Here is a 12,808-nt window from a genome sequence, read left to right on the forward strand (position 1 = left end):
AGGCTCTATGCCTTCATAAAGGACGTACTTTTCCTTTGTTTAAGGGTATTTGGGCAGTTTATTCTCTGTTATATTCTTCTCTGTTATATTCTGTACAAGTACAGTACAGTATTTTCTGAGGAAATACTCGTACTTATTTTTTTTAACCCCATTCCCGATAACTCGGCATTTTCACAAACTCGGCCACCCTTCGGTCCACATTAGGTCGAGTTTTCGAGGTTCTACTGTAATATATATATATTTTTTTTTACGGTCGTATTGAGTTATTCCAGTGGACTGATTAAAATGGACCATCCTGTATAACACCAAGGACACGATACCCGCTTAGCGAAGAGTTGCGTCGCGCACAATCGTTTACCTTTCGATACTAATATATATTTTATTGTTAATGTTAAAAATTATAACAATTTTTTAAACGTTTTCCTATTGTTAAAGAAATAATAAAATTGTTAGATCGGTAATGCAGCCATTCATTACGTCGTTGCGTCGCTTAGGTGTCACGCGAACGACGCGACAACGCAACGCTAACAAAAATGGTTGTTTTTATTATTCAGACAATATTCTGTTAAATATAAATAAATTCTAAAACCATTAAAATATTGTGAATTTAAAAATAACTGTTTTAAATAAATATTTAATTCGTTTTCCGTGAGAATGGTGTATAGTTATTTCTTTTTTGCTTAGTTAACCTTCTAATGTCAAATGTTACTTCATTTAACACACTATTCGTGATACGACAAAAAAATATGATAGATAATAATCTAAAAATGAATATGAATGCGTAATTTCCGAGGAAAAAAATCAGCGGATACGCTTAAACAAATAACGAAATATAAAATTAAATTAAATTCGATCACACTTCATCAAAGACTCTCTCCCCGAAGATAAAAGGAACGAATAATTTTTTTTTAAATTAATTAAATGTTTTAATATTTTTTTATGAATTAAAATTTATTTCTTAATTAATTTAAAATCTACAAAAATTAATATAAAATAAAAATATTAATCCTTTATTTACAAAACAAACTCCAGATGGCATAACGTACTTCCTGTCCGTCAGCCATGTTGATCAATCCTCGCTAGCAACGTGATGAAGTGCCATTGTAAATTATATCGTTGAAACCGTATAATTCGTTACTCGCATATACAATTTATGCTTCCGAATTCGTTTATTAGCACGCGAGGATGAGATATAACTCAAAATTACTTCATAACGAAGTAAAATAAAGGTAAGTGCTTCTTTAACGTTATCTTTAAGTACTATCACATGACTCGATAATTGTTACTTAAATGTATTTTAATTTCCTGAAAAATATAAAAATTTATCGATGCGTGATAACACTTCTAAATCTCTTTAGAGCTTATAAATTTGGGTGTAACCGCCAATTTCCGGATTAATTTGCGCGGTTTGCATATTTAAAAAAATAAAAAGTTAAATGCCAAGTGTGACGTCATATCGACCAGCTGGAAGACGTCCATTACAGTAACTGACCCGAGTTTAATTATTAAAAGTAGTAGCTATAAAAACTCGTTCGATCTAGCATCGAATGGAGGTGAATATACCACTAAAGGACAAAATATTAATAAAGCAAAAAGTCAAAACGGTTACTTAATTTTTTTTTTATTCTGAAATTCTTCTGTATCGTTCATCTATATTGAACTATATTTTATAGCACTTTATATATATATATACCATCTGTCGTTGCGTGTTGTGTGTGATTTTTATGATTTATCTATCTAACTTCGTTCTGGTTTTCTTTATGCTTTTTTAAATATGGATTTTGCCCTGTAATTTGTAATGTGTAAAGATGACAATCGAATAGACACAGTTTAAATATTACTTATCTTATTCAACATGTTTATTTTCCACTCACAATAAAATCTAATAAATTCCTTCTGCTGTTTTAATTAAGTTCTTAAGTGTTTAATCTGTCTCAGAATTGTTCTGGCTGTATTTGTTTTGTTTTATCGTTATTTACAATGTGATAAGCTGAGGTTTAATAATTTTTCAGTTATAAATTCTATCATTCATTATAATCGTTATGCTGTTTTGCAATAACAACCGATGACTGTTTATGTTACTATTTAGCATTGTTATAGTTTTTAAAATATAGTAATTCAATAATACTGTTAGAAACAAACAGTTTAAACTTTTTCTCGTGTGACATACATTACCTTCTCGTTTAAAATCTTTACAGTATGAAAAATTACAATATAATAAAATCTAATAAATTTATTCTGTTGTTTAATTAAGCTTAAAATACTTTAATTTTACTGTCGTAGATTTGTAACATATCCATAATAATAAATAAAATATTCAAATAATATGATTGAATCTGGCGAGAAAGGGACCCGTAGACTATCCACGTGTACAGGTAACTTTCCTCTCAGTAATCCATAAAAATGCACAAATAAAGTTAGTAAAACAAATATAAACATTTATCAAAAGAAATTTTAATTTATATCACGTTAAATAGTAAATTTTGAGGTTCCTGTGTATCCGAAGCACGGCCAAATGTTCTGTTGATCTTCGTCTATCTGATCATGTATAATGTACTGTACCGTACACAATCGATTCGTTTTGTATGCTTTGCTATTAAATATTATACCAGAGTTACTTTTTACCTTTAACTTATTTAATATAAATTGTCGATTTATGTATTTTCATTGCTTTACTTTCGAGTACTGAAGTACTAACGTTGTGTGCAGTCTTTCAGATGGACGTCATCCACGCCGTATCGAACATGTATGTACACATTATGCAAACGAGGAAAAAAAGTATGTACGAGACCGACATCCAAGATATGTGTATACTTGGCCAAAGAAAAGTGCTGAACCCCGTAACACCATTGCTTCCATTTAGGTTAGTATCTTTATTATCTCACGAAACGACGCATGCATGATTCTTCTCCGAAAATGAATCGCGCGCTCGAAAAAAAAAAATTTCTATGTAGATAAGAAAGTTAATATATATTATTCATGACGATTTTAACCTTCATCGATTATTCAACTCGATTAAATTATATCGCAGCGAAGATTTCTTTTTTTTTTTTTTTTTAAGAAATGTCACTTTATAAAAATCAATAATGGTTGACATTGATCGATTCGATCTGGCAACAATGAAACGTGTTACTTAAAATATATCGCGGCTGATAGTAAGATAACAGAAAATTCAAAAAATAAATAAAGATAAATTTAAAAAAAAAACAAAATGATTAAACGTAATTAAATAAAAGGCATTAATGCGAGTTAATGACAGTTAAGTGTGTTAATTACAATTAAATTCGTCGGGTTGCATTTTTTTTTTTTTTTTTTTTTTTCATNATTTATATTCTTTCAAATCAGAAATTATTATAAATTTTTGCATAATTTTCACATTTATACAATACCGTTAATCATGTTATAATATAATTTTTTTTCTGTACTTTCTGCTTAAATTTAAATATATACTTAAATGTTAAGTTGAATTAATTAGAATTTAGAGTAAATTATTTTTAAATTTAATTAATTTAAGGTGAAATTATAGAAATATTACTAAATTTAATGAATATTGTCATGAGGTTAATAATAATATTTTTTATTTATGTATTTAAAGAATAGTTTAATGTTTAGTTAATTATAATTACAAAGTTTTACTTGGATTTATTATTATTATTATTATTATTTTTTTTTTTTTATAAGAATTAATGCTCGGGTTTCGATTCCCAATCAATATTCAAAAGAAATCTAAATATTGATAAAGTAATTCATGAATCTTAAACTAATGGATCAATATCTGTGCGATGATGCAATTTGTAATGATTTTAAGGCCAAATTTTAAGATGTTCTTTGTATTTAATGGAAGTAAAATCTATATATTAAACTAAGAGCAATATTATATAACAATAATAATAATAATGATAATAACTTAAATCTATAATGAATATTGGATTTCATTCTCTTACAATGATGTCCTAAGTAATCTATTACGTAATAAAACAACATTAATGCATAATCGTTGGTATATATTTGCAAATAAAATTTTATAATGATAAAGTAACATTGTTTTCCTTTAATGGAAATCCAGAATGCTTGCATTTATACCCTTTTCTTTTAAATTAGATGATTTTAAGCTGAAATTAAAACAGTTTTTCTTTATTTTTACTTTCTAATAAAGGTATAAATTGCTGTTTATAATTATCTAGAGATAGATTTTTACGACATCGCATATGGTGCGGCAGTAAATTTCTGATTGGTTAATTATATAATTGGGAATAAATTTCTAGAAAGTACGGCATTTGACATAATTTATATTTTTTCAGTAATAAAATGCTATAGTGTATTTTTTATTAAATGTGAATTTTATATGAAAAGTATTCAATATTTTGCTTTGCTCTATGCAAATTTGAAAGTCATAAATGAAAGAAAGGTGTCTAGAATTATATAAATGAGTTTTCCTTCCTTCAAAGTACTTGTGCTAATATGTAAATATAGAAGTTTTATAATGTAGAATAATGATATATATATACATTCTTAAGATATGCCGTTAGAAAAGGAGGCCAACGTATAATACCGACGGCAACTTTGGCTATTCTTATCCCGATTAATTTGCAGTCCAAAGTAAAATAAGAACTAGAACGTTCTCTCCATAGATTATTAAAGGCAAATTGATGAAAATCGGAACTTACGTTACTATTTTTATTGTACGAAGTTACCCTGTAAGTGAACGTAGTTAAAATATTTAATTTACTTTTATAGGAATTCTGTTATTGTCCACATGCTACAATTAAATGGCTTGAGTTAAAAGATAATTATGGAAATTTTGTGTAAATTTTTAAAAAAATAAATAAAAACATGCAGAAAGGAAAATTGCTGTTATAAATTATAGCTATTATGAATTACCATGGAAATTTCTACTTTTGTTTCTATAGTTAATAGTTATTATTGTCAGTCATTGTCTTTGCTGAACATTGAGCTACAGTTTACATTGATTAAGAAAGGTCGGTCGCTTAGCGATAGTTGTGTTGTTAGCATTAGTTGCCATAGCGACCGGGTCACGTGACCCCTTCGATTTTTAAGAAAAAGGCAAAGATGGCGAACAGGCGTAATAACAAATAAGTGCGATTCGTAAGAACTCGGAACGGACCGCAGCCAAGTGGAAAACTCTTTTAATAGCTGATAAAAACCTTTATATATGTACGTATACTCGGAAAGGTATTTATATATAACATTAGAGTTTATTAATAAACGTGATTAATGTCATTTATGTTATGCTACGGTTAGGGAAAAAAATCTATAATTTTTTTCCCTAATTGTAGAAAGTGGGGAAAAATCTATAATTTTTTTTTTCCCCACTTCTTATTNGAAAATGTTTTTATAGTAAAACATTAGTTATTAAAAAATCAAAGATATAATTTTTTCAAAACAATACATTGAAAATCCAAGATCAAATGAAAAAATTTTGTAATAGAATTAAAAGAAGTAAATTTGCATTTAGAAGGATAGAGTAGTTAGTTGATGCAGTGTCAACGATTTGTAGATAAATCAACATCCAGATGTATTTGAACAGCTATAGTTGACTTTGCAGTCAATTTAGTTCACTGTTGTTTCTCTTGATATGAGTTTACTAACCTGAAAGTACTTAAGGTTATTGTATTTGATATCAGTTAGTGAGTTCCAATAAAGCAGTTTTCTTTAAGTTTATAAAATTGTTAATAGATTGAAATTTTATTTTATGATGATAAATAATTGAAACAGTTTTCCAAATCAGTGTTTACATTTTATGTTCAATTTCCAGTTTAAATTACAAAGATTAAACATATTTTCATATAAAAAAGCATTAACAAAATAAATGAACATAAAAGAGATACTTAAACCAGGGAGATGCCACATAATATTAGAAAAAGCATTGAGGAACATTAAAATAATTTGGAATTGGTTAAGATCAAGTAGTAAGGTGACAGGATTTACATATAGTTAGTATAAATGATGAATTAATAAAATATTTGTTATTTAAAAATATTAAATATTTTTGTGGCGTAGTTTACATATAGTTAGTTTAAATGATGAATTAATAAAATGCTGTAACTTTTCAAAATGTATTTTCAATTGTATAAATGAAAACTATCCTTATGAAATTTATAAAATTACAAGAAAAATATGCTTTATTGGAATGAAAATCTTAAAATCTTTAGAATCCAAGACTTGCATTCAGATTTTAATGATTTCATTCTAAGTCCCAAAGGCAAGTCTTTGGTGCTTTACTTGGAATGTATCTTGAAGTGAATTCATCTTCAGGGCTTTACCTGGAATGTTTGCATACTAAAACATTTTAGGTAAAGCCCTGAAGATGTTTAACAGTTAAATGTATATATATATATTTTACTCTTTGGAACAATTTATACCCAGAAGATGAGTCAGCAAGGCTTGAAAGTTGCAAAGATCTCAAGATTTTTACTCTAATAAATTGTAATTTTCTTACAGTTAATAAAGTTATGACTGCAATCTCTCATTTTCTTATATACATTTTATTTTTTTATTATTATTAATGCTAAAATTAGAAGAAGGAAAGTGAAAATTAGAAATTTGTAATGAAAACTTTTTTCTCTGTAATATTTTAGGATCGTTATTTGTTCATACCGGAGTATGGTTTATTAAATGATCATGAATAATTATATTAAGAAAAAAAATGAATTGATTTGGTTGTTTGGATTACAAAAAACAAATCCTTTTTACAGGAGAATGATTTGATGAGACGGAATAGTGAGTAGAATCGACGCTGGTTTTAGAAAATGCAATCGCTTGGATGACTTTCTCTTTAAGAAATGTGAACTATTCTACTTCATTATTCTACTTTACTATTCTCTTAATTATTTCTACATCATCACTCTATGCAGTCTATATTAATTTGGTATGTTTTTAAATTAGCTCACTTCTAAGCTTACTTTTATTTTTCCCCTTTTCCACTATTTCCTGCTGATGACACATTTCACATTTTGGAAATATACTGAAAAAAAGATAATTTTTAAAAATATTTAAAGTATTAATTTACTTGATTTTTAGGGTACTGTGTTGTTATTGCATTTATCAATATTTTCTTAATTATATTCATATAGCTTAAATTTTTTATTTTAATAGGAAATATAAATATTATCCTCACCAACCAATAATGGAGAAATATGAGAAGATATCTAAAATTGGTGAAGGCTCCTATGGAGTTGTGTTTAAATGTCGCAGGCGGGAAAATGGGCAAATTGTTGCTGTGAAAAAGTATGTTGAAACTGAAGACGATCCGCTCATTAAAAAAATCGCCATGCGTGAAATTCGTATGCTTAAAGTAAGCATTTTTTTAAATTTTCTTATATTTTTATCTTTCTGATTCAAGAAATTGCTTAAAATATGACATCTGTCTTATTGCTGTGTCTGTGAGAAATGTACTTTATCTGTGTCATTTGGATGCTATCTGTCATGTGATAAAGTGGCCTAACTACTCGATTTTACATTGATTAATTATGTAATATTTATTGTAGGACATATGTTATTTGAAGTATTGTATAAATAGAGCATATTAGTAGAAATTTAATATCTCTAAATGAACAAAAGCTCTATATATATTTGTACACTATTTTTTAAGTTATAAATATGATGAATTTTGTTTTTAGAAAAAGCAGATAAAAACATGAAGGTAATTTGATGAAATTAAAAAAAAAATCTATCTGTTTGAAAATATTCCTGTTATAATCATTCATATTATATAAAAACTCGTAGAACTGGATCTTGACGAAGTAAAGAGAAGAAATTAGTATTTATTAGCATATTTGAGGCAGAGCGTTAGTGAAGCCTTTGTATATGGTTTACGCAATTGAGTTCATTCCCAAAATTTTATTGGTCAATATTGACTAAACTTTGTCATTTTACATAACATGAACCAAGGAAATTTAAAATATAATAAAAATCAGGGCATCCGTGATTTCATTTTCAAAATACAGTGGAGTTAAAATGACAGTGTCAAAGGTTGCTAGTACAAGCATGTGCAATTTTTCTACTTTTTTTTATGCCATAGGCTATGGTAGTGTCAAATTGTAGATTGCCCCAAAGCAATATTAATGACTCGCTAGCGCTTTCAACTCAATTCTTTAGTTTGTGTTTAGACAGAAAAACTGCCTAGTTTCTGTTATTAAAACTGTTTTATACAGGTGATTACTTCAAAAATAAATCTACGTTTAAATTTTCACTGCTTCTTGATTAATTTATTGATTTTATTATTACTGTCACTATTCTTAACATTATGAATCACTTTAGTTTGACAGCCAGATGGCTGAGTAGTTAAGGTGGTACTACTGTGGATTGAAGAATTAAATGTATATGGGTTGATATATCATTCCTCACCACCTGGCCACCCTATTGTGGGTCTGGCCAAATTCATAATGGATTTGCTGAAAAGGCTCTCTTAATGTCTACAGAGCAGGAAGAGTTGAAAAATAATAACAATAATAATAATAATAATCACTTTAGTTGATTAAAAATGAATAGTATTTGAGGAATATAAAATTAATTTATTTGTAATAAAGTAATAATTATCTTTTAAAGCAATTAAAGCATGTGAATCTAGTCAACTTGATTGAAGTATTTCGAAGGAAAAGAAAACTTCATCTTGTCTTTGAATATTGCGATCATACTGTTTTAGATATCTTAGAAAAACATACTAATGGGTAAGTGTTATAAGGTTTTATATTTAATCGATTAAGCAAAAATGTTTAATAAATAATTATTATAGTGTTCCAGACCACATGACAAAACGAATTATATGGCAAACATTGCAAGCAATTAACTTCTGTCACATGCATAATGTAAGCATTATCAAGTGTTGTTATTTGTCTGTTATGAATTACTCACTAAAAAACAATCTTAAAATATAATTTAGTGTATACATCGGGATGTAAAACCAGAAAATATTTTGCTTACCAAAGAAGGAATTGTGAAGCTTTGTGATTTTGGATTTGCTAGAACTATGAGTATGTATAGTTTTATTTTATATTTATTTAGAATTTTACTTTTAAAGTTATTTAATATAATTTATATTATTTAGATCCAGGTGAAAAATATACTGATTATGTTGCCACCAGATGGTATCGAGCACCTGAACTTCTTGTCGGGGACACTCAGTATGGTCCTGCTGTAGATGTTTGGGCAATAGGCTGTGTAACAGCAGAATTAATGAAAGGTGAAGCTCTTTGGCCAGGAAAATCAGATGTTGATCAATTATATCTTATCTGCAAAACTCTGGGTATGTTTTAAGTTACTTTTACTGTTTTAAGTTACTTTAAGTAATACAATATTAGATCTCTACTGATATAAATGTATATATCAGTATAGATTTGATATTATATTACTTAAAAAATTATATGATATATAAGTCTTACACAATGTAATAAAAACAAAATTATGGCAGGACAATTAGTTTTGCGATTTGACTAACTTTTATTTACAGGTCTGCAATTTTAAAATTGCAGACCTGTAAATTCCCACTGTTGACCATCCTTTCATAATCCTGAGAACAAAGTTAGATGAAAACTGAGATCAGATATGGAAAGCTCAAATCAGTTTTGAAATTAAAATATGATTATAAGTTGCAGCACAACATTACAATGATATTACAATCAATATTTAAGACTTTTTTTACAAATAAGCTTTCTTTTATAGGAAATCTTATTCCCAGACACATACAAATATTCAAATCTAATGATTTCTTCTCCGGAGTTAACATTCCAGAACCTGATTCGAGAGTAAATATGAAAATATATATGTGTGTGTATTTATGTATTTTAATTTAAATTATATAAATACTTTGGATTTTTAGGAAAGTTTGGAAAGCAAAATGCCTCCTTCAGTGAATGAGCAAGGACTGGATTTCTTAAAGGTAAAAGTGAATTAAATATCTTTTGTATTTATTTATAAACATAACATTTTTTTGTTTAAGTTTGTAGTCTTGAAATCATAAAAATATGTTTCTATCAAAATTCCAGAGATGTTTAGATAAAGATCCGCAAATGAGGTATACGTGTGAACAGTTACTTAAACATTCTTATTTTGATAATGCAAATATAAGTGATCTAGAGCCAGAAATCATGCAAAGTAGAATCAGAAGAGAAAAGGTAAATATATTTTAATACAACTAACTTTAAAATTAATTATTGAATTTTAAACTACATTTTATGGGAAAAAAAGCGACATTTTTTGCAGAGTGGTCTTCAGCCCATACTTCCTCAGTTATCGAATTTTCCTGGTGCATTAGCAACACCAGAAAGGAATGCTCATTTACATTCACGAACGCTCCGTAAATACGATCCACTTCCTAATATATGACAAAGCGGACAATTGAGAAATGGTACTTACAAGAAGGAATCTACCTTAGTACCACACCATCGTTACAGATGATGATGGAACTGTAAAAAAAAACTAACATAAACTGTATATGCACCAACTGATAGTTTTTGCATATTTGTTAATGCTTCCTCTGCTCTTATTTTCTTCCTGTTGTCATCATTTGCAAAGAATCATCATACATATTTATTTATTAGAAGTAATAGAATCTTAATATAAACATGATTTTTGAATGTTTGATTTCATGTGTATTTCAGATTTGATTTTCTACATACTTTATTACGGTATAAAATTTTTTATCTAAGTTTGCAGTATTTTTAACATTGCTATGTTAAATGATAATTGCTCAAGATAGTTAATTATACATATCAATTGTTTATAAAAAAAACAGCATGTATATATGCATTTTATGTATAATTAAATATGTACATTAAAAATTTTTCTTTCAATATTTTAAAATATTATATAGATCTCAGGTTGGATTATGTTCTACTAAAACATAATAAAAAGAGATAAATTTACATTGCAGCTGCAACATTAGTAGTGAATTGCTACAGCATATGGCTATAATATTTAAGCACTTAGTCATTAAAATTTATTATTTAATGTAAAGAAACATTGTAGAATTTAACTCTAAAGAATTGTATAATACAAGTTTTATTAACACATACAAAATACAGACACAATACCAATAAAATTAAATATTTACAGTTCAGTTGTATTAAAATTACACATATTTACAGTTTCTTACATTCGTTTTTTTTTTTGTATAAACAATTTAAATTATTATACAAAATTTAAAACCTAAACTTTTAATATTTTTTATTAATTTTAACAGCTTAGATTTATTTAAATATCATTAACACATTATGTACAAGAATATTTTATTTTGAATTCAGCATTTGGGTGCATTGTGACATTGCCTACACATCAAAGAACAAAGAAAAAAGCTGTTTTTACACAACAGCCCATTATTGCTGTATGACACTTTTATCTCCGTAAGAATCGTACTGATTTATCAGCACCGACGCCTTTATTTGATCGGTAGTTTGCGGCATAAGATACCTCTGATACTTATCACTAGACTGTAAAGGTAGTCTCATTTGTTCCGGATCGTCCGTAATCTCATCACCTTTCTTCAAGAATAATAATCCTAGATTAAGCTGCGGAATCTCGGCTACCAGACTGAGGAACATTACCATAAAAGTCAAACCCACCAAAAGATAAACTGAAAATAAAAGTCATGTTTACGCAATGTAATCTCTAGTAAACGGAAACACAGACTACTAAACTCACCTGAAGTGAAAACTTTGTATAGATTATTGTAATCTAATCCTAGACTTTCACCGGGAACCAAGTCTCCCAATCCAATAGTAGTGAGGGATATGTAACAGAAGTAGAAACTATCAAGAAAATCCCAGTTGGGTTCTAGATAAGTAAACAGTACAGATGGAAGAATGAAAAGGAATGCCACAATTAGGGTCTGTGGAAGAGAAAAATCATTTCAGAACCTTCCTCTCTCGCTTTCACTTTCAGATTTTTAGGTTTAACTCACCCCAATTACAATGAGATGAAGGAACTGGATGAAGAAAGGTCTCATAATTAAGTGTAGAGCATCAAACATCAATCTTAACAGCATTAGAACCGGTAGCATCAGTCGCTCCGCAAATGCCGCCAGTAAGATGAGCGTTAATGGAATTCCAAAAACGGAATATAAAATTGTAAATCCTTTACCAAAATTTGATAATGGCGTAACATGGCCATAACCTGGAATAAACAATTAAGNGTAAACAGATTTATTATTAAATATTTTATAATTAATTCAGGCTTTGGATGGGTTGGAAATTTAAATCTCGATATGCTTTTAATGTTCGCCAAGGTCTTGTAATAATTGAGTTTTATGTCTCTTCTCGTGTATTCCGGAGCTGTTTACTAGAAATGTCTGGAATATAGTCTCGTATATGCGAGATATGTGTGAGAAGTAACCTTTTATCGGTTTCTAATGTGTCGAAAGGAAGAGTATTCTTTAAAGAAAGCCATTTAAATGCCCTGTTCGTAGTTTATATTATTATTATCGGGGTTGTCGAGAGTTTGTATGGGACCCGAGGATAGGGCGGTTCCGTCTACCCCGTAATGTGCCTTTTTTCTTTCGTTTTCTTTTGAACAAATGAAATGTTTGGAATGTTTCTTTACTAATAAAGATTTTATTCTTTGTTAGTAAGAATAACATTAATTATTGGGATAGGAACCACTAAGGGCAACTGTGTTTTCTCCAGGTCGGGGAAAATCCCCAGCTCCTCCCTCTTGATGGTCTTTAAGTTTTTTTCTCTGTGATCGAGGAAAACTTATTGTCTGTATCAGTTTTTCTTCGCATTATTTAATGTCACTTTTACTAACAAAAAATAAAATCTTTAACATTGCTATTTATTAATAAAGAAAAGCATTT

The 12,808-nt window shown here is 28.2% G+C and overlaps 2 protein-coding genes across 6 annotated transcripts; one reads left to right on the plus strand and one right to left on the minus strand.

Annotated features, from left to right (window-relative positions):
* Positions 1–1,026: 1,026 nt before the first annotated feature.
* Positions 1,027–10,769, plus strand: LOC111615002 (cyclin-dependent kinase-like 4). 5 transcript variants are annotated; one of them, XM_023356373.1, is made up of 11 exons: positions 1,027–1,229; positions 2,710–2,863; positions 7,117–7,315; positions 8,569–8,690; positions 8,756–8,828; positions 8,903–8,993; positions 9,068–9,265; positions 9,682–9,764; positions 9,839–9,898; positions 10,005–10,133; positions 10,207–10,767. In XM_023356373.1, the coding sequence occupies exons 2-11, from the start codon at positions 2,718–2,720 to the stop codon at positions 10,342–10,344; spliced, it is 1,239 nt and encodes a 412-aa protein (XP_023212141.1). In that variant the 5' UTR covers positions 1,027–1,229; positions 2,710–2,717; the 3' UTR covers positions 10,345–10,767. The 5 variants fall into 5 exon arrangements, with proteins under 5 accessions (XP_023212141.1, XP_023212142.1, XP_023212144.1 ...); XM_023356374.1 differs by having other exon boundaries at positions 1,031–1,229; positions 10,222–10,764; XM_023356376.1 differs by lacking the exon at positions 1,027–1,229 and adding an exon at positions 6,717–6,889 and having other exon boundaries at positions 2,729–2,863; positions 10,207–10,769.
* Positions 10,770–11,167: 398 nt separating this feature from the next.
* On the minus strand, positions 11,168–12,136 carry LOC111614998 (potassium channel subfamily K member 6-like; the record flags this gene model as incomplete). The annotated part of the gene is made up of 3 exons (XM_023356369.1): positions 11,168–11,590; positions 11,659–11,845; positions 11,918–12,136. Coding segments are annotated over 3 exons (663 nt in total), but the record flags the coding sequence as incomplete, so codon positions are not given.
* Positions 12,137–12,808: the final 672 nt, after the last annotated feature.

This window comes from Centruroides sculpturatus, unplaced genomic scaffold, assembly GCF_000671375.1.
Source record: "Centruroides sculpturatus isolate CEXI.00-Female unplaced genomic scaffold, Cexi_2.0 scaffold2300, whole genome shotgun sequence".
Classification (NCBI taxonomy): domain Eukaryota; kingdom Metazoa; phylum Arthropoda; class Arachnida; order Scorpiones; family Buthidae; genus Centruroides; species Centruroides sculpturatus.

Coding starts and splice junctions, on each gene's coding strand:
- LOC111615002 (XM_023356373.1), top strand. CDS start 2,718: ATGGACGTCATCCACGCCGTATCGAACATGTATGTACACATTATGCAA. Junction 9,266..9,681: donor TCTTATCTGCAAAACTCTGG/GTATGTTTTAAG, acceptor TTTCTTTTATAG/GAAATCTTATTCCCAGACAC. Junction 9,899..10,004: donor AAGGACTGGATTTCTTAAAG/GTAAAAGTGAAT, acceptor TCAAAATTCCAG/AGATGTTTAGATAAAGATCC.